Genomic DNA, 26,476 nt, shown 5'->3' on the forward strand with positions numbered 1-26,476 from the left:
CCCAGCGCTTTGAGGGTCTTGCTGTCCTCTCAAATCTTTGAGCCTTCTAGGAGTCCAAACTGGAGCTCAGGCACTCCGGCAAAAGCTTTGCCGTCCCAGCGCGCCCCTCCCCCTGGCTGGCGAGATCCCGGTTCCACTAGGACTTCTTCCTCAGCCGTGGCTGAGCAACGCTACATTGTCCAGCACCCCAGAGAACCTAGAATCCACCTTTCGTAGGTGGTTTCGTGAGTGGCAGTTGCACCCTCTAGTGCTTACTGCTAGTGGCGACAAGCTAACCTGTTACACAAGGAGGGGCCTACGCCTGACAAGACACGACTTACACGTGAGCTCCTGTCCCCCCTCCGCTTCTAAAAAGATACGTCAAGAGGCCCACTTGACGGCAGGCGGCAATTTTCAACGTACTACTCTAGTCCAGATACGCTCCCCCGCCGGCAAAGGTCTGCCTACCCCGACAAGCGGACCCGGCAGCAGGAAAAGCGCATCGCTCTCTACACTCTATCCTGCCGAGTATAACGCTGGATCACTGGGGTACTTTCTCTGAAAAGAAGCCGAGGTATTCATTCCATAGAGTACTATGGACGCTGGCTGGTTCGGGGCTTCGTCAGGATGGACTGCCAACAACCAGCTGTGTAGTTTCGTTCCACAACTCGCGCATGAAAAGCGGGTCGTCACGCTCGGGATCGGGGGGTGAAGGCTGTAGAGGCATCTACTTACGGGTCCACAAACAGGCTACAGGTTTGTGGCAGAAACGGTGAGGGCTTCGCCTCCTCATTCCAGCGAACAGAAAGTCCTGCCCTAAGCCTTGAGGGCCGTTTAGGCGTTTCCAGTCCCTCCTACTAACTGGACTGTCACCCCGGGCGCATACACTCTTTATTTGGGAGTGCCTTGCTCTTCTGTGGCTGCCATTGTTTGCCTCGTGTCCTCTGGTCCGTTTCACCAGCGTTCTTGTTTCTTACACTCGATTCCCCTTCGCATTTTTGCAGGCTCTTGTTTGCTTCTTCGTTTCCGAGTTGAAGTCAGTAACACTTTCAGTGTCTCTGTTTGTCGCCTGTTCCACCGTAATTTCTAGGCTTTCTGCTTCCTTTGCATGACCCGTTTCCGAGAGGACGCGACTCGAGCGCTGGCCGCACGCAGCGTTACTCTCTCTGGGATATCTTGGCGCTTTTTCTTTCCCAATTTAAGCGACTCTGCATCTGCCGTCCCTTCTTGCCGTCCGGTATGTTCCTTTCACTTCGCGTGCTCTCGGCATCCCCCGTTAGTTAGACCTGTAGAGAGCGAGTTCGAGAGCTCTTGTCCAAGACTCTCGCTTTCCTTGCACGGCCATCGAGACTTTGAAAGCAGGATTAGCTGGTAGTTTTGTTAAATCAGCATCTCGCTGTGGCTTCTCCCCAGCTGGGTCAAAGCTCCGTAATGGCCTGGATTGTAAAAGAACCTCTTTTTTGGTCTTGGCCGTCCGTCTCCCCTTCTTCTGTTTTTCAGTCCGGTCATGGTTCCTGGCTGCCGATGCGTCATTCACCAGTAAACTGCTTTTCTTCGGCTCTCTTCTAGGAATGGTTTGCGTCGTAACCTCTCCTCGTTCCCGCCACTCCTACGTTTTCATACCTCTTCCACTTCCGTCTCCACGTCTGAACTGGGAGACAAGCTCACAGAGTGGGAGACTCCTGGATTGAACCTGGGTGGGTACGGGAATCCCGAGAACTCTTGTGTGGCTTCTCGGCAGGGAGGAGCAGATATTATGGTTTGATTTTCTGTCTGTTTGTGACCTCGTAACGGGGCCCGAGGACGATAGGGGAAAGCATTCTGTGTTTGCGGCTCCAGAGCTGTTCGGTTTTGCTAGTGTCCTCACTTGCAGCCACCTTGTCGGTGTTGGTTCGGTTTCATAGTAGGACGTCTGAAGAAGAGGAAACGTCCGTCAACGGGCGGCGGCCGAGCCGTGAGTAAAACGGCTGCAATTTGTTCCGTGTCACCTTCCCCTTGGAGAATATCTGCTCCTCTCATGCTCTCTGCCTGCTTCCGCGTGAATTTTGGGGTTTTCGGTTTCCAAAAGAAGATAGCGTTTTTCATTACTCCGTGCTGGGGAGACAGGCACTGGATGTCTGTTCGCCTCGTTGGCCATTCTCCGAGCTTTTTTTTCTACCAGTCGCCGTAGTCTGCCTCGTGTCTTCGTCACGAAGATGAGCTGCAAGCTCCGGGAATTTATTCGGAACACTCGGGCGGCCAAGACCGCTGCCGATGAGCGGGCCGTTGTTTCGAAGGAATGTGCAGAGATCCGCACGGCATTCAAGGCAAGTGACTACGCCAAAGCTTCGGGAAGCATGTCTGCGGTGCCGTGACACCTTGCAACTGCTTCTGTTTTTCTCAGCCCTCACACGTGCTGCGTCTTTCTCGTACAGAAACACTCAAGTCGCCTTCTCGGGTGTAGCCTGCGTTTCTCATCTTTTCTGATTCCCGGGATTCGCTGTTAGCTTAATGGATTCTCGGATAGGCGCCCGTTTCACCATGTTACGCCTACGGTCTGCGTGCACACGGGCTTGCTTCCGTGGAGTTTTAGCGTCTGCAGCTGCTATCTAATGAAAGCTCTCATTGTGACGGACCAGCATGTTGTTCAGAATGAGAGAAAGGCGGATACGCGGGCATGCATGCCCCTGCTTGTATGGGGGGAGGGAGGTACTTCAGTGGCTTGTGGGACTCAACGTTTCTCCGATTCAACTGTGCTCTTGAAAGCAAGTGCATGCGTCCGATCGTGTTCCGTCTGTAGAATGGATCTGTGCTCACACCACTTGTACGTAGCTGTACCTGGTCTCGGGCGAGCACGCCTCGTCAGGCAGTGCGCAACTTGCTTTGCGGTAAGTAGAGGGTACAACGTAGTAAAGCATTCAGATAGTCTTCTATCGAGATGTTTCATTTGTTTGTGCAGCATCGGACTTTGGTTTGTACTATCTTCTTGCATCCAGCCTAGGGGGTGAATTTACCCTTTTGTGGTATTCAAGTGTATGTGAGTGTATGTCCGTATACAAACGTACGTACTTCTAGTGTTACCCTCTTGTTTCTTTTTCTCCGGCGCGTGTACACGGGCGTGTACAGTCTGAGGGCGGGACGGCCTACTGCGTCAATGACAGTTGTGTTCCTTGGACGCAGGCATCACGGCTGGAGGTTGGAAGCTTAAGGCGGCCACCCCCAGAACCCACTGAGGGACCGGAGTGGCTCAGTCACGGTTAGGTACCTTTTGGAGGCTTGGCTGTCCTGATTCCTTTGTTCCCAGGAGGGCGACGGACGGTACCGGCATCGGAATGTGGCGAAGGTGCTGTTCATATCTATGCTGGGGTACCCGACGCAATTTGCTCAGCTGGAGTGTCTGAAGCTGCTGGCGTCTCCGCGCTTCGCAGAGAAGCGAGTGGGATATCTAGGCCTAAGCTGTCTCCTTGATGAGCAGTCCGAAGTTCTTATGCTGGCAACAAACAGTATCAAGAATGATCTACAGCATCCCAATCAATATGTGAACGGAATGGCGCTGACGGCGTTAGGGAATATCGGCACATCTGAGATGTGCGCAGCTATCGCGTCTCAGGTTGAAGATCTTGTACGGTGTAGCAACCCGTTTATTCGCAAAAAGGCAGCCCTTTGTGGTGTTCGGCTAGTCAAAAAAGTTCCTGATTGCGAGGACAAGTTTGCGGCTTGTTTGCCAGCCCTGCTAGCGGACAGAAATCATGGCGTACTGATTTCTGCATGCGCTCTTCTCATGGCGTTGTTAGAAAGAAATCCAAGCTTGGTTGAGTCGCTTAGGGTGCATCTCCCTGCTCTCGTCAAAAGTCTCAAAGCCTGTCTGACAGCGGGGTATGCACACGCCGCGGAGTATGACATCGCCGGCATCACTGATCCTTTCTTGCAGTGCAAGCTGTTAAGAGTCCTCGCACAACTTGCCAAGGTAAGAGAATAAGACTTAAAGCTGGCCTATTATGATAACTTGGAGACGCTGTTTTCTCAGCAGGTTCTGTGGGCGGTCGTAGTCGACCTCAGGATGCAGTGATGTGTTCCCGGCCACATTCCGGCAGGGAGCTGTGGTGGGCTCAGGAGTTACCAGGTTGGGGACATAATCCATGAGGCATCTGGAGACAGAAGAAACAACACCTGGCTGTCGGGTACCTTGTCTCGTGGTCCAGAAAGAAAGGTAGATTTGATGTTGGAGTGCCGAGAAAGGCAGGCAGGGCGGGAGTAGTGAGGTCAGCGCTTGCGGTTGAGCTGTCTTCTCGTCGTCCTGGAAGGTGTGCCCGGGAATCGCTTCGCTCGCCCCGGCTAAGACTAGAGAGCTCCTGTGTTTTTGTTTGTCCGTCTCGTTGATATAAAGTTCTCTCGGTGCAATAGAGCCAAACGAGTGTTTGTAGCCGAGTGTAATGTTCCGGTGCTGCGTGCGATCAAGGTGTCAGTTAAAGAAGCGAGGGGGGGGGTGGAGCAGCTGCTGGCTCGGAGACTGACAGGAATGCCAGTGAGTTTGCCCGGAGATGGTGACGATACCAATATTTGCTTCTCAAGAGCACAGGTCCTGTCACCGCACGAATAATAGAAGCTATAGGGATTAGAACTTGGAGTTCGTTGTGGTTTGAAAGCCGTCGCCCTACAGACTACTCTGGGTGAGTGTGCCTTTCGCGTGTCGGGCTCGTGCAGGGGAATGCAGCTGCGAGCTCATCCTTGAGTGATGTTCTCGCTCATGTTGCGACGAACACGGAGGGTGCGAAGAACGTTGGAAACAGCGTCTTGTATGAGTGCGTCCAGACTATTATGGCAATCGAAGATGATCCAGGTAAGGTGAAGCGCGGCAAGGCTTCTCTTTCAGCCGGTCTCGTCGGCGCTTTCAGTAGCTTAGAGGTGTGGCCTTCCCTATCTGCTTGTTATCTTCCACGTTTCTTGTTGGCTGTATACGAGCTATCACACACACGAACAGCTCTTGCGGGCTTTTCCTTAGGACCTCATGAGTTGGTTCACGCATCTCTGCGATAGTCTCAGTCGCCGCGTGCGCTTTGATAGGCTCTAGTTGATGGCAGTGGAGTGCATCGTTTGTCTGTACATTGTCATCCCTCTTGATACCTGGGAGACTTGAGCAGTGGAGACAGTGTCTCCAAGAGCGAGGAGCCCTCGCTAGTGCGCCTACATGCCGCACCGCTTTGCGATTCTAAGTATCCATGCCTATGCGGACTTTGGCTTTTATACATTTTCGCTCTCCCAAACCGAGAGTGAAGGCCACAAGGGATGCCGCCGCCGTAGATTTCTTGAGAGCCGAGCAGATTCTCGGATGCAGGGAACCGTTCTGGTGGGGTTCGACACTTTTGCTCGACTCAAGTAGGCGGAGAAGGCATTCTACTCGCGCTGTATGTTGATGGTCTTTTCTGCTTCGTTGGTAATTACAGCTCGCCCGGTTGTAATAGTGAAGCAGGCTGTTTTTTGTTTCCTATGAAACGGACGAATGAGCTCTGTACTCCTGACTGCCGTGCCGGTGCAGTCTGGTGTACGAACCTCTACTTCGCGCACGTCTACAGAACCGCCATCGTGAATGCAAGAAGAGACGTAAGGCTTCGCTAGATATAACTCTGTGAAGTCATATTTGAGTAGTAGGTGCGTCGGCTTCTTGATGTGGAGCGCATAGCGCCGTGGTGTGTCTTTTTTTCCATCTGCCCTTGCCAACCGGCTCGATTAAGTGTCTGTTGCTGTGCCCTCTTTTCACCTGGATGTGCAAAGCGTGAATCAATTCTTGCTACAGTGATGTGTAGGTAACTGACGGTGTACGAGAAGTTTCTCAAACCAAAGTGAGCTGTTATGCCTGTTGCGGGTTCGTTCCCTGGTGTGTTCGCTCAGGTTTACGAGTCCTCGGTGTGAATTTGCTCGGACGCTTTCTCTCGTCACGTGAGCTGAATGTGAAATACGTTGCTCTTGGAACCCTTCAACAGGTGGTCAAAGTGGATAGCAAGGCCGTAATGAGACACCGCGACACGCTGCTCGAGTGTCTGAAGGTGAGTCCTGAGGATTCGGACTTCATGGTTGATTTTGAACTGTCGGCCAAGGTGCCTCTCATGGTGGAGGTGTTGTATGGTGGCAGGGCAGTGTTGTACAGAGGTCGTACATTTATGTTGTCAGGGCTTTACTGGAGCTCGAGCGCGCCACCTAGCCACGGGCTCTGCTGAGTACTTATAGCGCCCCCCTGGCTCTTTTCTGGAAGTTCACTGCAGACGCGGGCCTAGCATCAGTCGGCTTTCAGTCCCATTGCTTTCCATGGAGGAGTGGTGCGACACGAGACTGTGGAGCCACTCGCTTCGTCCGATGTAGGTTTCTGCGGTACCGCGGTGGGCCAGGTACAGCGGGATCAGAAAAGCGTGTGTTCTAGTTTCACCCTCCTCGGGGGTAACAGCGAATGTATTCAGTTTCCGGGAAAATTGTTTCTCAACTATGTTAGTCTACCCTGCTGACATGAGCACGTGATCTTACCGGGCTTGCACCGTCGGACGAGCGCGGCACTTGGTCTTTTTACGACTTGCCTCAAGATTCCATGTGTGTAAGGCTGGTCTCCGGGGTCTGTCAGAGAATCAGGAGAACTTGGAGAGATACCGACGTCTCTAGGAGGACGCATCATAGAAGAGCGTGTTACGTTGAGATGATGCGGTCGAGTCAGTCGAACTCAGCATCTGGAATGTCTAGTGATTTTCTCTATTCTCGCTCTTTCTGTCTGTCTCGTGTTTCTGTCCGTGTCATTATAGGACCAGGACCTCTCCCTCCGACGGCGTGCGGTGGACGTGATCTTCTGTCTGATAACAGACGACAACGTACGGGGTCTCGTGAAGGAGCTGCTGAACTTCCTTCTGATGCTCAATGATGCAGATTTCAAGCAGCTAGTTATCAACAAAATTGCCGTAGCGACTCACCGCCACGCACCGACGACAAGGTGGCAGGTCGACACTCTCTTCAAAGTCATGGTCCTCGCAGGTAAAAGTCGTGCGCTTCTGCTTCAGGCGTTTGTGCTGTAGGAGATAAATCAACTGAACAGAGGAAGGGAGGATATCAGAGAAACGTTGGAAACTGTGTCTGCATCGCCACTGAGAGGCATCTACAGTGCCCGTGTGAGTTGTTGAGTGAACACGTCAGAAAAGGCGAGAGAGAAACCCGCGCCAGTGTGGCATGCGCTAGCGCGGGAGTCTCCTATCACGTGTCGGTGTGGTCAAATTACAGTGATGCATCTGTGGGCAGCGTGGATGCAGGTGTACTCAGGTAGTTTGGTCTCCGGCGGTTGCTTGACACGCCTAGTAAGCGTTGCTTACTGTGGAGGGGTTTCAAACCAAGTATCGTCCGATGTACAACCGTACCTCCTATCTGTCTTCACGTGTTCGCCCGCTCCGAAACGTGCAAGTCATCACTTTGAAGAGCGGCCTTCTCAGCTGGCGCTTCTTCTTTCGGAGTTTTGCACTTCTGTTCGTCGATTCCGGAGGCGGTGGGCGGTAACAGAGAGATTTCAGCACAGCTTCGCGCGCGCACTGCTGTTTCGTGGTCTGACGGAGGGTGCGTGTCGCAGGGTGCTGTGGCGTTGTTCTGTCTGCGGATTCTCTCGCTCGAGTACCTCCTGGGCTTCGACTCTGAGCAGCGCAAACCTGCGTTTCATGAGTAGTGATGGTGACCGGCTGTTGCGAGCACACGGGTGTTGAACTTAACGTGTCCTGCTTTTCTTGGTACCTAGGCAACTCGGTAGACGACGCCATTATCTACTCGTTCGTCGACCTCGTGGTGTCAACGCCTCCTCTGCATAGCTACATTGTTCACAAGTTCTTCTTTTCTCTTCAAGACAATTTTGCAACCAACGCTGCACTCTGGCAGGTCAGGAGGTTTTCCTGCGTCTCGGAAGCCGATTTGCTCCCCCTTATTTGCCGACCATCACTTGGCATGCGGGTTCCTTAGGAGCACCTTCTGCCCCGCCTTGTCTACCGTTCATCTTCACTCCCAGCTGCCACCTCAAGTACTGTCATGTGGAATGATTGCCCGCGGTTGCACATCTTTCGTCTATTCTGAGGCTGTGTCGCGGGAGGAGGGCCACAGAAAAAATGCCTTGATCTCTGAAGAGTCGTACGTGACCTCCTAACAATGACCGTATCTCGAGTCATACCTGAATGTAGGGATCTCCACTGCTGTCCTTACTCCATCGTTTGTGTGTGGGGACGAAGTAGTCCAGGATCGGTTCTCGAACAGTCCTTTATCCGTGGGTGTCTGTGTTCTTTCTGGTCTCGAGCTTCTATTCCACGTGCACTTGCATCGGGCGTGTCTCCACCATCAACTCCTGTCTTCCTCTTTTCTCCTCACATGCACCACAGTGCAACGTGAGGCCTTGCATGGACAGACACCATAGTCTTACGTCTTCTTCACGTGCTTTCAGGCGGGCTTGTACTGCATCGGGGAGTTTGGTGACCTTCTTGTAAAATCAGACAAGCAACATCTTCTCGGTACAAGCGGCAGTGCGGGTACCGTAACGATGGAGTCTTTGCGCATTGCACCTTCCCAAGTGACAGATCTGCTTTTCAGCTTGGCAGACCAACTGTCAAAGTTCCCTGAGCAGAAACGTATTCTTCTGACGCAGACCCTGCTAACCGCTGCTGCGAAACTGGCTGCGAGATTGCCATCGGAGGTGAGCCGCAGCGGGGTGAACGAACGGGAAGACCAAGACTTAATGAATTGTATAAGTATATGTCAGAGCTGTCTGGGCCCTTGTACACACCCTCTCATGCGTCCGAAGGCACCAGAGTGTCTCCGGTTCCTTTTTCCATATGGATGCGGACGGACAAGGTACCATTGTGTGTGCAGAGTCTCTCCGAGTGACTATCGTCGTAGGTCTGAAACACGAGGGGAGCACTCAGGGCTAGAACATACCAGGTTCTTGTGTTTGGAGACGGTATTTAACCGTCCTTGCTTTTTACTTTGGTGGAATCTCTTTGCGTATAGCACGATCGCCTTGTCGGGCTATTGAAGAAGTTTGAATCGAGTTCGAGTGAAGAGGTCCAACAACGCAGTTCCGAGTATATCAACTTGCTGGTGACAGAGGAGTGGCGACAGAATGGTACGATCTTTGATCGCATGCCGGTAAGCGACTCCGCTAAGTTGGCAAGTCGTCGCAGCCTCGAGACGTTAGGGGATGGCTTCTCCAGTACATCGGCCATTCTGCGACCGTCACGGACTACGAGCACAGAAGACAACAGCAACAGCGCCACTCCTCCCCCGTCTCGACCTGTTGGCGAGGTATGCTTTGACGCCACCGATGTACCTCTCGACACTGGTGGGCTCACTGCTTCGAAGAGGAGCGGAGGAAGTGCGACCGCTCCGGCTGCAGCTGGAGAAAGCTCTGAGAGAGTCGATGGGGATCGGCAGACAGCGGTTCACAATGGAGTTAGCTCTGGTACACACACGAAAGCGCCATCTTCCTCGCAGGCAGGCGACCTTCTCGATTTAGTGGACTTAATGGGCCTTGAAAGTAATTCCTCGTCTTCGGCTTTACCCCAGACAGCAACTGCTGGTGCCGCGCCCAAAGTTCAAACTTCTGCTCCGACTAAGACAGACAGCATTGACATCCTTGCGGATCTGCTAGGAGGAACTTCTATATCCAGCACAGGGACAGGGCCCGTACCTCCTGTCGCTGTGACCAACAGTACCTTCGACGTCATCTCGACAAATTCTTCAAAGGCGGGGGGTGCCGGTGACTCGAGCGGATTAGATGATGTCTTCGGGTTGTCAAGCTCGACGTCACCTGTTGGGCCAGGGGCGGGCATCTCTGGGGAGAAAGCACCTGGGACACCGTCTACGCCGTTTGATGACTTTGTAGGAGACTTGACAGGAAGTCGGAATGGCGGCGCGGGGGGTAGGAATGGTAGCGGCCCATCGGGTATGCGTATTTTGAATGAAGATGATTTGTGCGTAGATTTCGTTTGCTCGCGGGAGCAACAAGGGGGGAACCCAATGTCTGCTACTGTGAAGATTCGCGCAGAGTTTGGCAACCAGGGCGAGAAAGACATTTCCAACTTACTCTTCGAGGCCGCAGTACCCAAGTACTTGAAACTATCCATCTTGCCGGCATCGGGAACGTCCATCCCGAGGAAGAGTAAAGCGGCTGTGACACAGGAAATGCATGTGGTTTCTTGTCCGGAGAGTGGTGTTGGAGGAATGGGAGCCAAGGGCAAGCCTTTGCTGATGAAGTGTAGGATCTCGTTCACAAAAGACGGAGTACCTCAACAGAAGTTTGTGAACGTGTCAGACTTTCCTCCTGGACTTCTTTAGTACACACGCTAGATGGGTTATAAAGTTTTCTAAGCGGGGCCGTCAGCACGTACTGTTCTCCTGTCGGCGTGCCTACAGATCGTCGCTCTTTTCATATGCTCGATTGCATTCTTCATACATCAGCTTTTTCTTTTCGTTTGTTTGGTGTTTTTCTGAGAAGGTTTGTCGTGCTTCGTTGGGTGTAGAGTCCATACTTTTCATCCTACACTTATAATGCTGCCTGTCGTACTACAGCTTGGGCAGCTTCGACGCGACTGTGTGTGCCAGTCCGGGGGACATCATGAGTTCAAACGAGCGTGTGACCCGAATTCTGTGCGGATGGCTAACTGGACATTTGCAGGTGCTGGCATTTGACTGACTAAACTGCCGGGTTTTCTGAAGAAGTGAATTTACTGGGAATGAACTCGCCGAAAAGGCTGAGCATAATTCCTCCAACTCATGACGTGAACAATTAGACGGGACCTGCCGTCTAAGCAGGGAGCCCTGAGCGCCGCTTGGCCTCCCCAGACTGTATAGCCACCCTCTCCAAGCGCAGAGGCTCTTAATGCAGCCAGTGCAGGGGATCGTGTCCCGGAATCGACGCTTGCTTTCAGAAGGCACTGCCAGCCACTGGGGGAGCAACAGCTTTTATAACGTAGGGCGGCACGATGAGCTGGCTTAGCACACAGCGTAGCTGAAGACGGAACCTGCTCGACACTTCTCGTTTCTAATGCTGGCACACTCCGGCCGTCACCAGGGCGTCTCTCCGTCCTAGTCAGCGCTTTGCTTCTGCCCCAGTGGACCGAGGACGTCGCACATACTCTCTCCCCGGTCGCGGGTCAAGGGCCTGCCTGTAACAGAAGCAGCCACCGCGACACACCACGGGCTCCGAGCTCTTAAGAACACGTCCACTGGCGTGGAAGCTGCTATCGCAGAGATTCTACGGGGACACTGTCAGGGTGTAGCCATGGCCGCCGCCACAACGCTCCTGGACATTTAGACCAGCAATAAGGTGCAGACTAAATGGCTTGGGTCTGTACTCTGTTACAGTCTTGTGCAGGCATGTCTCCATACAAAGCTGGATGACAAGGCCCTGTCAACGAACATCATGTTACACTCGAAAAGACCTTTTTGTTTCTTCGAAACTCAGCTTCAGCAGCTCTTCACTTGAGCACGAGATTCAATTCACATATCCAGGTGCATTTCCGGTTAGTCCTTTGCTACGCGGTTCAAAGCATCAAAAAATTGAAGCGCAGGAGGTCATGTAGGAGTTCCTAGCATTCCGTAAGATGTGAATACCGTTTGCGGAAGACTTATACCAAACAGGAAGGAAAAGTCGGTAACCACGCGCAACCCCGGGTCGGATACGACCACCGGCATCGCCCTAACGCAACTACGAGAGATCTGGTGAGCGGCACACCCCTGCGTGACGCTGCGTTTGAGGCCCATAGCTTGTCAGGCGCGGCTCCCTGTCATAACTCTACTAGGATAGGAAGACAGCATTGCTCAGCACGACGTCCGACTAGAGCAGCAGGAGTGCTCTGCTGGCCGGCTCGGCTTTCAGGACCGCTTCCTGGAACTCATTTCCTGACAGGGGAGTTGGGCCAAGAAGCACCTCACGGGAACAGTTCCCTCTTTCGGCGTAGAAGCGTTGACGTATCATGCCGCTGCCATTCACCTGCACTCAGCCGAGGCAGACTCTGTTTTCGCACCCGTAGCAGACGTAAAGAAGTATAGTTGCCTCCTTTCCCCGCCTCCGACTACAGAGGGCTGTGGGCACGGCGGCTCCGCTGAAGTGCCAGTGACACAAGAGTGCTGTGGGTCGCCAGCCGTCGTCTGTTCCCCATGCTGAAAGGAAGCGCACACCTGCCTGCTGGTAGAAGTGCGGTCGGGCATTCTCGGGAGTGTGTTATGTGATACCCCTGTGCACCTGTACCGTTATATCTGTAGAAACAGGGGCAAGCAGTCCAGAGGACTAGAGTCGTTCTCTTCCGGCCCGCTCGTAACCGCCGTGGGGTCCGCTCCCGCTGACCGAGACACTGGCACTCCCACCGACTGGCGAGCGGCTTTAGCGGGCTCACGCCGGTATAACCTCCAACGTGGTGGGGGTCCCACCGGAATCTGCACAGACCAGAGCTCTTGCATCAAACGGCATTATTTCTGGCTGCTGGGACACCCTTGGTGTAACAGTTCAATGCTCACTGTTGCCCAGTCGACACTCTCACCCTGACACATATGCCATTTGATACCGCCGTTTTCGACAAGTCAACACAGGTTGCAGAAGACTGCTTGCGTGGGACGCAGGTACATCAGGCACTCCATAACACATGGGGCCACAACGCCTGACAGAGATAGTTCATCCGTACTACACAGGCACGCCGCAGTGCTTACTGCAACGCAATAACTCTGTAGCCATCCTGCAAAGATGCACACTCCGATCGGGACACTACGCAAGACAGTTGTACCGCCGGCATGCATGCAAGAAATAATGGGATGTATACTCGCCGGTATTCCACGGTCAAGATCACTCGGATTTCCGCTTCTTGCTTCTTTTCCCTTCGGTATAGACAGTCGAAGGTCGAAGGTTCTCAGGTTTGTTCGCCTTGTATGTTGAGTATTCTGCTTCCGGCGCTTGCTATTTGCGGCCCTGCCTGTATCCATCCCAAACCGAGCTATTCTGGTCTTGCTTCTGGAGTCTATCAAGACTGTCTCTGACTCCTGCACTTTTTGGGCTTTCGACCTGGTTCGTTAGTACATTTAGTGACGGCTTAGTCCACAGGTCGCGCCATCGTCGTACCGCGTATCTCGTTTGCGCCCGGCCAACAGACACTGCGTTTCGAGGCGGAGCAAGGAAAATGCTCGGTCGCTTTTCGGGTTTCCAGTTGCGTTGAAGCGAGACCATCACTCGTGCGTGCTTCAAAGAAGCGCGAGAAAAGACCAGGTGGGTCACCCTTACGCGTAGGACTGTGTCCTCCGGGTGACTGCACTCCAAAAGTATCCAAAATCATCGACACCCTTCCCTGCGCTTACGGACGTCGGCCATTCTTCATTCGCTCAAGAAGACACCCCAAAATCTCAGTACCGTCTCCGGACTTCGAGAGGCGCGTGATGGCGCACGCGTCTGCAACTGCCGTCCGCTTCAATGCGGGTCACGTTAATTGAACAGACGATTGCACCATCACGCGTGGGCTCTTTCTCGATTCATTTTCCGACTGCTTCGTGAATGACTCTCTCTGCGTACTCAGTTACTTTGCTGAATTGTCTCTCCTAGGAGTTGCATGGGGGCACACCGCTTAGTTTCCCGGCGGTGTGAGTCATCTCGTTCTCACCATGGAGGGTGCTGGAGGGGACTATTCTCTGTTTGAGAGTGAACCCGGAGATAATCAGGAAGGCATTCCAACACAGGAGGTGTTCCAACAGTCGCAAGGGGGGAGTCAAGACGATGGAGCTCACTGGACAGATGAAGAGGCTTCTAGTCACATTATGGGCATGACGGCCAACCAGTATCAGGCTTCTGTCGAAGAAGGGATACCAGGCGACTCGGTCCCACTTGGTGAGCATACAGCCGAGACTATCAGTCATATGGGACACCCACCGAACCAGGTGAGTCAAGGGACGGAGGGGGGAGACGCTGAGGAAGACCCAGAAGACCGCGACACTCAGCATCTGTCAAAGGAGGAGCGGCGACGATTGAAGAAGGAAAAAAAGAAGAAGGATAAAGAAAAGAAGAAAAAGAAGAAGAAAAAGAAAAAGTCACACCATGATGAAGATGGAGAGGGAGAAGCGCATGATTTCCATGAGAGAGCTGAGACATCAGGACAGGACGGGCTCGCAAAGGACGATCTTGAAGATGACACTTTAGGAGGCTTCATCGAGAGAGATCCGGAAGCGGCAATACATGAAGCAGAGGATGAGAAGATACCGGTAGAGGGAGGGATCAACAGTGATGTAAGTCACCTTCAAATTCTGTTTATATGTAGGACGCCCGTCATCTGAGGTGGCCGAGGAACCTTCGCACGACACCTTTTATGCAATACAACCGCCCTTTGTTCGTGTGCTCGGCGTACACGGTGACTCGGTGGGGCATCGTCAGAACTTCGCTTAGCTTTGTGCCTACTCAAACCATGGAGAGGCATGTATGCGGGGTATACCTTTTGTTTACAACTTAGCCAGTCATCATCTGCATACTCTACTCCAGACATTCACTTTTGAGTGAGAGAGTGAAGGCCGAGCTCGTCGTCTCTATGTCTCTCTCCTAACAGGAGAATTCTGAGGTCCATGCCGACAACTTCGGTTTTACCGGCTGTCTAGTGGGCGGAGCACTGCAGAGAACACAAGCCACCCGTTCTTCTCTCCTAGGGTAATCAAGTAACAGCGTACTGCAGACGCTCATGTGGTCTTAGCAGCTGTGACAACGCTCCCGATGACATCGGCCAGATCGGCTGTTTTATCCGGGGTATCTTAGGGGAGCCGAGGAAAGAAGATCTGTTAAGTGTTCACCATTTCATCACCCAGTACGTAGCGTTTTCTCTCTTCCTGAAACAGAATGATGCGTCAGATCGCGATGGCTATGGAGAGCATGGAGGCCGGACACGACCTGTAACAGAATTTGACAGAACCTTGGAGCGATTGCGTCAGCGCAAGAGGAGAAGACAACCGATGTCTGATGGAGATTGCCAGCTATACTGTAATCGCATGCTTCAGCAGATGTCTGACGCTATGCAGAAAGGTAAGGCTCCTGGTGAGGAGAAGTAGGTGTCCGTGGTAAGAGACAGTTGAGAATTACCGTAGCCCAGGAAGTCATCCGTCGGGTTGCAGAAGGAAGAAAGAATACCACACTGGAAGCTCCATGGTAGCATCGTGTGTCTCTTGATCGCTCGCTGGGCGTCTTTTGTCGTATCTTAGAAAGGTGAATGTACGCAGGCTACTAGCTGCACTACTCTCTGATGCAAAGGTGGGGGCGCCGCTGAGGTCTTAACATGTGATAGGACGGGGGGATCTTCGGGAAGAAACGGTAAGGAAGGAAAAACGATTCTTTTCATATCTGCGCATATAACCTCTGTCCATGTTGTGCCGGGAGCGACTCAGTCGACTTACCACTCCGCGTTATATCAGGTTGGTAGCCTATGTCAACCGATTCAACTGTTGCAGCGATGGCCTATTCTTCAAGGAGAGATCAGCTAGTGAACAACATCTGATGTTCTTCTTACCGAGTGCTAGTGGAGAGTTGAAACATCGCATGACTGAGGAAGTAACTGTTGTCCTATTGTTGCTGTGTACGGGTCCCGGGGTGTTGTGTGTCAGACGAGGATGCGATTGAGAAGGGAAAGCCCGCAACGGCTAAACTGGAGATGCTTGATCGCGTATGCACGGAGCTCGTGAAGGTGAGTGCTGGGAAAGTATTCATAAACAGGACGCACCATCAGTCATTGGTTCGTCGCCAGTCTTCCTCTCGTGATTGTTACTCGGAGAAGGATATCGTTGTGAGGGATCCTGTCTCCATGGACGTGTTCCCAAGCTAGCTTCTTTCACATTGGCTCATCGGTCTCCTCTGTCTTTCTTATAACAGGTATGCTTGGTAGTCTTTACTTCCCGTCTTACCTTCCCGCAACTTTATTCATTCTAACTTGTCTCCGTCTCATCTTTAGGGCAGGGGGTCAAGGTTGGAGACCCAAGAGATTCATGCGTTGTACATAAGTGCTAACAGACCACCGGTTTCACTCACGCCAAATATATGCGTAGGTGTGAATATAAAATGATACGTATAGAAGCATGATGTTTCAGTCGCCACCGAGGACTTCAAGGTATTGATCAAACAATTCCGTTTGGAAAGTTAACTTTTCTGGCTCGTCCTGCTCCTGTCTCCTGTCGACAATGTATCCCTTTCCTCTTTGTTCAGCCCAAGTGGCGAAACTGGTTTCTTACAGAAGGCTGCTGTCAGTGCATTGCAACGTGGCTCGCGCCTTTCAAGGATAACACCCTATCCAACTTCACACTCCGAAACCGGCTGTTGCGTGTCCTAGCGAAGCTCCCGATCTCCAGTCAGGAGCTCATGAACAATGACTTAGGAAGAGTTCTTGTTCTCCTGTGGCATCATCCAGGTGGGTCCCCAACGTCTGCCGGTGTGTTCTTGTTCTACCATGCCAGCCGGACGAGAACGCTGAAGGTCCTTCTTCAGGTTTCTTAGACTCAGGGCATCAGCGAACATTTCAGAATTCGAAAGCGCATTCATATCCATACCATTGTCGTTAAGTTTGTCTCATCGACCGAGAGAGCGAGTGACTGACAGCCTTTCTTCTTTACTTACGAAAAAAAGAAGGCGATGTAGCTTCGAATTCTTCAGGATTCACCATCTCGCTGTCGAGCACGGAGAGTAGGGTCTGTCTCGCTTCGAGAACGCAAGGGCATGACGCCCTCTCATGCCGTATACTCTCCACCTGGTGAAGATTGGTTGTGTGACCAATACTGCTTTCTGTCATGGCCAAGCATATAACCTGATTTTTCTCCCATCGAGAGATCTGCCTCAAGGAGAAAACGTGAAGATACCTAACGAAAAACCTCCGGTGCAGGACCACGTTGCACTTGGTGAAACGCAGCACGGATGCTGATGCCTACACGATAGCTGACTGTCTCTCATTAACATCATCGTTTGTCCGTAGCTGAGGTCGCCGTAGGGAGAGAAACGAGTGACGTACTTCGAGGAAATCAGTGGCATTCTGAACAGCTCACAGTCTCTTCCTAAGATAAGATGGTGGGTAGGCACCTCTCACCGAGTTGTCACCTGCGAAACATTGTCACGACTTGGGTTGTGAGACTCGAGGTGTAGCCTCCTGTGAAAGGAAGAAGAATGTAGGCAGCTGGATTCTCCGCTGTGGTGATGCGTTGTGTTTGTGCATGCGTGATAGACGAAAGCGATGAGAACCGTATACTCATTCGGCAGCTCATTCAGAGATGGACTAGGCCCATGCTTGGTCTAGGATCCAGCCATCGGGAGTTCCTTCAAGAGCGTGATCGGGCCTTCGAAGCTAATGATCTGGAACTTCAGCAGAAGCTCATCGCGGTAAAGTCAATTCCCGGAATGGGTCACTTTCACATTGTGATGTGTCCCTTCTTCGTCGACTGTCCAAACGGAAGCACTTCGGCTCAAGCTCCTGGATGCTAGCGACGCTTTTTTTCGCCCTGTCAGTAACCTAACCTGTTCGGGTCGTGACCCAGTCGCGGGCCCTTCGCTTCCGGGTGTCTCTTCACTCGAACACTGTGGTTAGCACGTGTTGTTCCTTGCGGGGCGGCAGACCTCATTTCAGATTCCTAGTTTCGCAGAAGTCCCAGTAGCTGTTACGGTACTAGTGTCTCTACTGCTGGTCTGTGAAGGGCACAGCCTGTTGTGAGTTGATATCTTCGCAGGCGGCGAAGGCAGTACAAGCGTCACACCCTCAGAACGATGGTGAGTCGGAAGGCTCAGGGGACCGCCGCCCTGGCTGATGCCTTGCAGCGTCAGAGAAATCAGTACTACTATTTTACAGCGACGGCTGACTAGAACGCGGAGATGGCTGTCATTACTGTTCGATATCTCGTGGGAGTATGTATCGAGACATGAAAAAGACAGGAGGGGCTAGCGTGTGGCCAGAGTGGTGCGGTCTCGTCTATGTGAGAAGACAGCGCAGGGTGGGCCTTGGCTAATCTGGTGTAAATGTGCTTCTTTATCCCCTTAAGTTTCTGGACAGTCGGATCTTTTTATGTATGGGTACAAATACATAGGCCTTCTTACCAACAGCGGACATATTAGCTTGTATAATTGACGTGTACGCGTTCAACGGTAGATCCAGGGTAACCTCTGAAATCTCTTCACCGTTCATTCGCTACGATGGTCTCGTTTTGCTTTGTGTCTGTGACGGACAGACGCGGAAGAAGGAAGGAGGCGTCACGCACGGATCCCTGTAAACTCCGGACACAATTTCCTCGTGAGTTTCCTGTGACTAGATATCCCCTCGCTAGCAACATGCCGCCGAATGTACACCCCACTATATACTGCTGGAAGACCTTGAGGTCTCTTTGTTCTGCTGTACTGGTTAATTTCTAATGGCGGTTCAATCACATGAGGTGAGGAAACTCTCCTCCTGCTTGCTGCATAGTTCGAGTTGTTATGGACCGAAAACACACGGTGTGAAGACAAGAATAGCCAGTGTACCCGCGACTACCGTGCTTCCACCCCGGCGGGACTGACCCGGGATATCTTGAAGGGAATAGACAGTCGAGTTCGAATGTATTAGTCTCCGTTGTAGTAGGCTCCTTGGTTCTACCTTCTAAATTTACGGCATGTGGCTACGTCACTCGTGATGATGCCAAAGGACTGTTGTTGAATGGCAGGATTCCTAAGAACCTGTCAAAAAAGGGGTGGGGGATCGCCTTGGTTCTGAGGCAATCGCTGTTAGTCGAACTGAAGAAGTGGTGTCTGAGGTTGTGCTGTGTTGCCTGTATTCTGAATGCTTCCGCTGCAGATTCAACCCAAGTCGGACCTCGTCATGAACGAGCAGCCGCGGAGCGGAGAACATGCTGCATCTCAGTCTTCGGTGAGCAGTAGTGGTGGTGGTACTAGCTTACCCTGTCGACTGCGTGTCTAGTTCACGGACGGCTGCATAGCTTATGACTCGCCGAGACTGCTAATGCACTGGAAACTACGTAGGCGTCGATAATCCGGTCTGCTGGGGTAAATGCGAACTGCTGTAGGAATATGTATTGAAGAGTGTGTTCACTTCTATAGTTTTTCGGTCTCTTCATTCCATCGACGGCATCGTCCGTCAGCGTTAGAGGAGTGACCAGCGCTCGTACTCTCACGCCGAGTGCGAGGTACATATCGTGAGGATGATGGAGCCGTCCAACAATTTCAGGTTTCCAAAGCTGAAAGAGCTTCTTTCGATCGTCCTGTATGCGTTGTCATTAGAGAAACTGACCGTTTGTCCTCGTTGCTGTTGCTATCATCCAGCGGACCCTGCACCGGCTCATGGAGGCGAGGACAGTCAGAAAGCCGACCAAGGCTCAGAAAGTTTCGATCGAAGGACGTGGCCTGTAGCTCACCCTCGGTGAACTTGGCAAAGGTTTTGGAGGCTGTGTAGACATCGTGCAGGCCAGGGGGTGGCGTCATTCATCCGGTCCCGAGCATTTCCTCTCGTTGGTGCTTCCTGTAAATACCAGGGCTCACAAAATTTCACGTGCTTCTTTTTGACTGGCGGGCTGCTTCGTGGTGCAGTGTATGTAGTCAGTTGGACGCCATAGTGTTTGTGCGCAAGCTGGGCCACAATAAGAAACCTCGTGTTGCTTTTTTTCTTTTGGCTGCTGGTAGATTCTCTGCTTGTCGTATGGTATCGGTGGCATGTTTCGAAACTGCGGGACTGTCGAGAGGAGCTTATCAAGACGACAGTCTCTGGTGTATGCCGCATGCATGCCGTTTGGCTTCTGAATCGTCATTCCCGTGGTCCCTCATTTTGCGAAGACACGCAGCCGAACATTCCGTAGGATATTCTCTACTTGCCGGGGGCGGTTACACTAGCTTATTCTCATGCTGCGAGGTTGATGCTTTCTCCTTAAGTAAATCAACGGGAACAACACACGCTTCTGGTGCCTGCGCTTGAGTCACTACTCGTTTCCGGTTTCTAGCGCTCTCAACAACTCACTCCTTGGTTTAACCCGGGTGAGATTCCTAGTCGAGACACGAGTTCAGCAGCCTTATCTGACTCTGAAAGCAGACCTAGATTTGATACACGTTATTAGACGGCCGTCGCATTTATCCACCGTTAGAGGTAGGCAAGTAGTGCTCCTCGTGGTAAGGCTGAAGATGATGAATTGCCGCGCACGCAGACCACTCAAACAAATTTCACTGCATAGGAGACGAAAAAACGAAAGCACACTGAGAACAAAGATGTCTTTACATTCGGATGTGGGCCCTGCTCGACTCGAAAGTATTCTACTAGTCCAAATCTGACCCCGGTGTGGGAAATACACAGAACGGAACTGCTGACGTGAACTCGCTCATCACGGATGCCTCTCTCACAAGAGACTTTGTGCCCCCGAATAGTCTCCGTAGCTAACAAAGGGATGGCGGTCACCCCTAGATTCGCAGAAGCGTTTTCTTGGGTCCGGTGTTCAAGACCAACAAAGGAACTAACTCAGCGGCTGCTCCATTCAGTTGACAAGCCCGACCAGGCGAGTCCTGGCTCATATAAGAATCCCTCGCTGCCTTGAAACTGAGGAAACTGAAGGTCGTCGCTTCCTGGAGGGGAGCAACAAAGTTTGCTTTCCGTTACGGTATTCCCCACATCATAACGGAAAAGGCTAGGATTCTTGATGCGAAATGCCCTCCTTTGGTTCTTGGTCTTCAACCGCCGGATGCTGAACATTCCATGGCAGCGTCTGGGGAGAAAAGTTCGTTGATCCTTGAAAACAATGCAATCTGATTCTTCAAAAAAGACTCGGCTCTCTGGCCCCAAGCATCATACCAGTGGGGGCGGTCTTCCTCATTCTTACACCAGGATTCCAGCTTGCTTAAAACTGCACCATACCGGGAACAGTACGCACCAACAGGCAGCAAAAGAGACAACGCGTCAAGCGGGACAGCATCACATACACTCCAGCCACCCCTGGCACCGTCTGAGACAAAGAACATCAGTGTGCACAGTATAGAAATGGGGTATCATGTAAATTGCTGTTATGTCAGGAAGCTGAGCTCAGGCAACTTCGAACCGAAGTGGCGAAGATACACAGCTGGCGGCTCACACTGGATGTAGACTCTCGTAGAAACCGTGGTGCCACCGTACGTACATGAGGGAACTCCTGGAGTCAGAAACAGCTGCAGGTGTGCTTAACTACTGGACCTCTCTCACTACCATCTCAAAGTACTCAAGCCGTGCGGTTCTAGATAATGGAATGTGTGTGTCATGTCAACTCCGACAGCGAAAGCGCACTTGACGACAAGCACAGCCAGCCCAGCGCACCTCATGAGAACAGACCAGCCCCTCCGCTCGTGGCGGGAGACCGAATACGCACGAGTCGTTTACTCAGTCACTACAAAGAATCGCTTGTCTCTGATGGCACCCGTATACAAAAGCAGGGAGCAATGAAGCCACATTCCGCCCTGCCCCCGTACCTTCTTCGCGCGCTTGTAGTAACTCACGAGCAGTCTGGGTAACAGGGATAGTATGCATATCGCCGGAGTTTTCCCCGTCCCCCTGATCGCTGCTTTCAGGTACTCTGCTTTTGTCCGTGCTCTCACGCCTCTCGGCCCCCACCCCCCCTTCTGCCTGGAAACCTGAAGAAGAACCATACACCTTCCCGATTCGAGAAGCTGGCCTGGTGCTTGGGCCGGGCCTTCCCTGGTTGAGATATTCTGCGAGGATGCGCTGATGACGGCACAGGGACAGAGAAGAGCTAGTTGCCCCGCCAGCCTCGGACGAAAGAGCACTACCTGCAGTTGTACTAAGCGGCTCATCGGATGTGCTGGTTGTTGCTGTATGCTCGTTGAACCCAGCACACGGCAGCTTTGCAACCAGCTCGTCTATATCTGGGTGAAGAGAAATCTTCAGGCATTCGAGAAGCCTCGACGAGAAATGAGGAGCGCCTGTCCGTAGAAGGGCCTCGGAGGGGACTTCACAGAGGCGAAGAAGCAACCGGCGCGTAGCTTCATCCGGGTCGTCATCCGGGGGCTCGAAAGAAAGCGTTAGGGTATCGTACGGGTTTCCTGTAAGTTGTAAAAGGACACCAGTCAGGCTTGTAGAGGAACAGAACGCAACGCGCAGAAGCGGAAACGGTACTAACCATGACTGTGACCGCGAAGCTTCCCCGCATCTTACATAAGCCCCCCTTCCATCTCCTCCCACGCTCACAGGTCTACGGAAGCGCAACCGCTTTCACCGGGAGTCTTAACTCCGTACACGAAGCACGAAGTCGGAGAAGGCGCCACCCGCCGCAGCACAGTGGCACCGGAGGCAAAACAAGCAAAGGATTTACAGCAGATTGTTCTCACCCAAATGTCGACGTGACAAAAGGCAACGATGGAGGCAGATCAGAGAGTTTAGGGTTTAGAGTAGTACGCGCTCCGAGCCAATCAGACAGTCCTCTGTCGGACTTGGATCATAGAGGTGGTCTCGAGTCATGGGGGAGAGAACAGCTGCAGCCTCTTGAAGCAGGGGCAATGGCCTAAAGCCTGACACGTCTCATACCGCTTGCGCAGTCCCCAAGTCACTACCCCGTCTGTCTGGTCTATCAGCGGTGTCTTTACACAAGCAAACACTCTAAGGAAGCTATACGGCAAAAGAGAGACGTAGTCACAAGTGAAAGCACAGTTCTCCGCACCAATCGCACCATCAAAAAGAGCTCATCAGCCCACGTAGGGGACACACCTTCCACTGTCTGGCCACCAGTTACTGCGCATTTCATTACACTCATCTCTTCTTCACCTGCCATAAACCCTCTCATTGTTCAAGAGGTCACCTGTCCGTACCTTCCTTCTCTTGTGTGAAAGACCATTCCCCGCAGCATCCTTCTCTATCACTTGTCGTCCTTGTGGCTATGTTCGAGACCCGTCCCCGGCCAAATGAGAAAAAACTGTTGGTTGTGAACCCATAATGAGCAAGCAGTTCCCAGGACTGCATCGGCCCGTAGAAAATGTAGAGCTGAGCTCCCGCGGGAATATCAGCCTGTGTCACGACACAAGCTCTTCTAGTCTGTTCGTCGAAATACGGGAAGGCACACTGCGCATGTACATGGTGATTCATCATGTCTGTGAAAAGAAGGAAACTGGTGGGGTGGTCAGGAATGCATACCAGAGCTCCGTTGTTTTCCTGTCTCGGTCCCACCGTCTCTGCACTGGGAGAGGGAGAGGCAGACAATCGTACTCGGTACAGTGGTGAGTTACTGCAACGCTCTCGAAGAGCGGGAAGAAAAGGAACAACCGTCTCTTCTTCGTCAGTCATAATGGAACCATTGCTTTCATCAGGCACCTCATCCTTCTGTCCTCGGCCGTTTGCCCGAGAAAGTTCACCATCGTCTTGCCGGATGCAGGTACGTTTCGAACACGCACCAGGGTACCCTTCGCAAACCTCTTCCCCGTTCCTTCTCTCCTTGTCATCTCCCCCGTTTGTTGCTGCCTCCTTTCCCTGCAGGAGCTCTCCGTTGCTTGCTTTCGCCCGCAGTGTCTCGTCATTCAGATGTGTCAGCTGTGTGTCTAATGCCCAGCCAGGAAGACGTGTCGGCGGAGGAATCTTTACAGAAAAAGCACGAGAGCCCATAACGCTCTGTGCCCATATACATTTCTGAAGGGTGAGAGAATTGATATACTGTTGAATCTCTTGTCGTATCGGATCAGTCATTCCCCCTAGGCCGGGAGAAAGAGCAGGAGAAGCAAAAGTCTCCTTCAATAAGGGTATCAGTTGTCTGAAAAGATTGAAAGACTTCAGGTGGGTGTCTTCTATTGTTCGTATCAACGGGGTATCCCCCAACATTTCAGGCACTTCTGGAGGCCCGACGATGAGAGGCTGCTGCATCTCGCCACGTGGAGCGGGAATCATCTCTTGAAAGAAGAATCGAAAGTGTGAAGCATCACCCTTCTCGGCCTCAAACAGGAAGTAAAAGAGACACACAGTATCCGTGTCGACCCATGGCATACCAACAGAACATGTACCAGATGAGCTGACAATGATCCCCTCATTTGCAACTCTTTCGTGACAGGGAGACAGAGCGAAGTCTCCAGGTTCCTGTACAACCCCACTTGCCAGCTTACTCGGCGGGACTGCTCCACTTTCAGTGCCCAGATGAGAAGAAACAGGAGGGCTGCTTAGCTCTACGTCATCTGAAGCCTTGATATGTTCTCCACTAGCACCTAGAACCTCATCCCCGAGAGCTCCATGGCCTTTCCTCAAATTGAGAGAATCAACAGGACACTTCTCAGGCACCTCCCCCGCAGCTTTGCATTCTCCAGTTGAGTCTTGTTGACAATCAGATCGTGACTGTACAGGCTGGAGAGTCAAGAGAAAGCGAGCGATATGACCAAAGACAGGGTCTTTCAAAGCTGCATAAACATTCAAGATTGCATTCTCAGGAACCTCAATGAGAGGTGTTCCAGCTGGTATGGACTGGGCGGCGACGAGACCCTTTCCCGCATTTCCGCACCGAATCACATTCACTGCGGGATGAACGTATACCCCAACTTTCTCCGCCTCACTATGATACCTTCGCGAAAATTCCAGATCAGCACAAGAATCTTCATTGTTGCACTTCATGACAGCGTTTGCCGGAGCACAAAATCGATTGATCAAGTGCTGAAGATGCTGTATGTAGGGCTGGAGTGCACCCGAGACGTCGCACAGAGTCAAAGGATCACAGGAGCCCGGCGACGAGGGAATCTCGTTGCCGAAGCGTGACTCTGCGGTTGTGAGGTCACCATTCTGATATTCCACCTGTCGGCATTTTGACAGTTGCAACTGACTCTGGCCGGACATTTCGACGAGCCGAGATTTGAGTTCGAAGAGGGCCCGACGCAGATTGGAGGGCGACTCACATCCCGCCAGCAACCCCCACTCCTCCATAAGACCAGGGTCATCCAGCACGACAGGAAGACGTTTGCCTTCTAGATCACCCTGGTGTGTGCTAGCGTTAGCCTCACTTTCCCACGGCTGTTTCGGCGTTGTATTGTCCTGGGTCGAGACAGTGCATCGCTGGTCTGCGGCTCTCATCTCTAACTGTTCCACCCTGTGCTGACTTGTACGTCTCTGCAGTTCGCGTGCAACACTGTCGGCAAAATATAAGTCCTGGTCACTCATATAACAGATCCGGAATGCGTCGATGAGTTGGGCGCACAGTTGTCGAATCAGTATTGGTGAATCTGTCAAGTGGATTTTAGCGGACTTTACTGGTAGGTTGAGACGAGCTAACAGCGCCTTGCGAAACTCGAGGCGCGACGGGCAAGAGGTCTGAGCGGTAAGAGGCAGAGGAAGATCCAGGCTTCCCGGGGAAGTGCACGAAATGCACAGAGCCTCGAACCCACCGTGACGGAGAGGACGATTGCCCGCCATGGCTAAGGAGAGGTGTTGGGCGACACCTGTTTGTAATGTCCGACAGCGGTGGTGAACAAAGACAAAAACAACCGAGAACGCTCCGCAGAGTGAGACAGCGCGTGGCAGTTCACGCAACTCGCGGACACAGCCGAAGAGCTACCGGGCGCCAAAATGTGTACTCGAACCAGCCACCGCACCGGAGAGCGAAAGTCCACCGAAAGCCGTCGCTCCCGCTGAAGTACGGTGGCGGTTGACGGCAAAGAGGAGCACCCGTCTTAGAACTGTGTGCTTCGTCCGGTCCGGCACAGTGGTTACAATAACACGCCACCACTCCTCAAGACCTTCGGTAATGCTTCATCCCACCATCAGACCACCTGCTCTTGGGCTGCGAAGTTACCCACTAATTGCTGAGTTCCATTCCTCTTGAGCACAAAACCCAAAAGGGGCCGAGATCGTCCGTCCAATCCGGACGCCTGTGCTGCAGTACGGTCGTGTTTGCTGTGGGGGAATGGACGACTTTTATGAAGGGACGGCAGGAATGCCGGTAAAACACCTCGACAAGAAAAAGTACTTGAACAACCGCATAAAACTGCAGAAGCTCCTTATCGCCGGGGACAGCCGGCAGAAAGAGACAGACCTCCTGTACTGAAGCGACCGCGGAGTATGCCGCCGACAACAGAACCTACACCTCCCCCTTGAAAACGGAAATCTCCCTTGTGCGGTAAACAAAACGAAAGTGGATCGGTGATAGAGTAGTCTCTGAAGCATCGAGATGACTGAAACCGAACTCGATTCAGAGCTTCGACTGATAGGGGGCTCGCATGCATATGCAAGGCGAACGAGCTGTAACACTGCATCTGCCCTGGACATGAGACTGGTCTCATCTTCCGGGTAACAGGGAGTACGTAGGTAAGCCGGGTACACGGATGCGAGCCGCAGGTTTCCTGGAAATTGCTGGCGACGCTCGGGGATTCTCACGAAGTCGCGCGCTCCTCAGGTTATCGTAGGCTTCGCTCGACTGCTGTCGACCGAAGGCAACAATCGAAGAGACCGACGGCATACTCAGCCAAACGGTAACGGGATCGGTGGGAAGGTCATCGGGAAGAAGCATTGGTCGCCGAGCAGTTCTGAGCTCCCCGGCCTCTCCTGGTGAATACAGC

At 52.5% G+C, this 26,476-nt stretch overlaps 3 protein-coding genes across 3 annotated transcripts; 2 read left to right on the forward strand and 1 right to left on the reverse strand.

The window, feature by feature from the left end:
- Nucleotides 1-741: 741 nt before the first annotated feature.
- On the forward strand, nt 742-10,293 carry CSUI_000715 (adaptin n terminal region domain-containing protein; the record flags this gene model as incomplete). The annotated part of the gene is made up of 8 exons (XM_068060946.1): nt 742-2,285; nt 3,263-3,925; nt 4,663-4,798; nt 5,848-6,002; nt 6,744-6,969; nt 7,715-7,851; nt 8,405-8,653; nt 8,968-10,293. The coding sequence occupies exons 1-8, from the start codon at nt 2,175-2,177 to the stop codon at nt 10,291-10,293; spliced, it is 3,003 nt and encodes a 1,000-aa protein (XP_067927071.1). The 5' UTR covers nt 742-2,174.
- A 2,171-nt stretch (nt 10,294-12,464) lies between these two features.
- CSUI_000716 (iws1 c-terminus protein) lies at nt 12,465-19,600 on the forward strand. Its single transcript, XM_068060947.1, has 9 exons — nt 12,465-14,220; nt 14,818-15,001; nt 15,577-15,656; nt 16,172-16,373; nt 17,178-17,337; nt 17,677-17,716; nt 18,172-18,233; nt 18,771-18,842; nt 19,256-19,600. The coding sequence occupies exons 1-7, from the start codon at nt 13,603-13,605 to the stop codon at nt 18,211-18,213; spliced, it is 1,326 nt and encodes a 441-aa protein (XP_067927072.1). The 5' UTR covers nt 12,465-13,602; the 3' UTR covers nt 18,214-18,233; nt 18,771-18,842; nt 19,256-19,600.
- Nucleotides 18,997-26,428, reverse strand: CSUI_000717 (phospholipase). The gene is made up of 4 exons (XM_068060948.1): nt 22,766-26,428; nt 21,413-22,003; nt 19,944-20,817; nt 18,997-19,451 (listed from the first exon to the last, which is right to left on the reverse strand). The coding sequence occupies exons 1-3, from the start codon at nt 25,332-25,334 to the stop codon at nt 20,645-20,647; spliced, it is 3,333 nt and encodes a 1,110-aa protein (XP_067927073.1). The 5' UTR covers nt 25,335-26,428; the 3' UTR covers nt 18,997-19,451; nt 19,944-20,644.
- Between the last annotated feature and the right edge of the window lie 48 nt (nt 26,429-26,476).

The sequence above is a fragment of the Cystoisospora suis genome (genome assembly GCF_002600585.1).
Source record: "Cystoisospora suis strain Wien I chromosome Unknown contig_283, whole genome shotgun sequence".
NCBI lineage: Eukaryota > Apicomplexa > Conoidasida > Eucoccidiorida > Sarcocystidae > Cystoisospora > Cystoisospora suis.

Bases quoted from the DNA above. Each gene is read 5' to 3' on its own strand.
- CSUI_000716 (XM_068060947.1), top strand. From the start codon at position 13,603: ATGGAGGGTGCTGGAGGGGACTATTCTCTGTTTGAGAGTGAACCCGGA. The intron at 16,374-17,177 runs GTGGGTCCCCAA...CATGCGTGATAG, and splicing joins TCTCCTGTGGCATCATCCAG to ACGAAAGCGATGAGAACCGT. The intron at 17,717-18,171 runs GTGAGTCGGAAG...TGTGACGGACAG, and splicing joins GTCACACCCTCAGAACGATG to ACGCGGAAGAAGGAAGGAGG.
- CSUI_000717 (XM_068060948.1), bottom strand. From the start codon at position 25,334: ATGGCGGGCAATCGTCCTCTCCGTCACGGTGGGTTCGAGGCTCTGTGC. The intron at 22,004-22,765 runs GTACGGACAGGT...TACAACTTACAG, and splicing joins TTTCACACAAGAGAAGGAAG to GAAACCCGTACGATACCCTA. The intron at 20,818-21,412 runs GTACGGGGGCAG...GGTATGGTGCAG, and splicing joins ACTACAAGCGCGCGAAGAAG to TTTTAAGCAAGCTGGAATCC.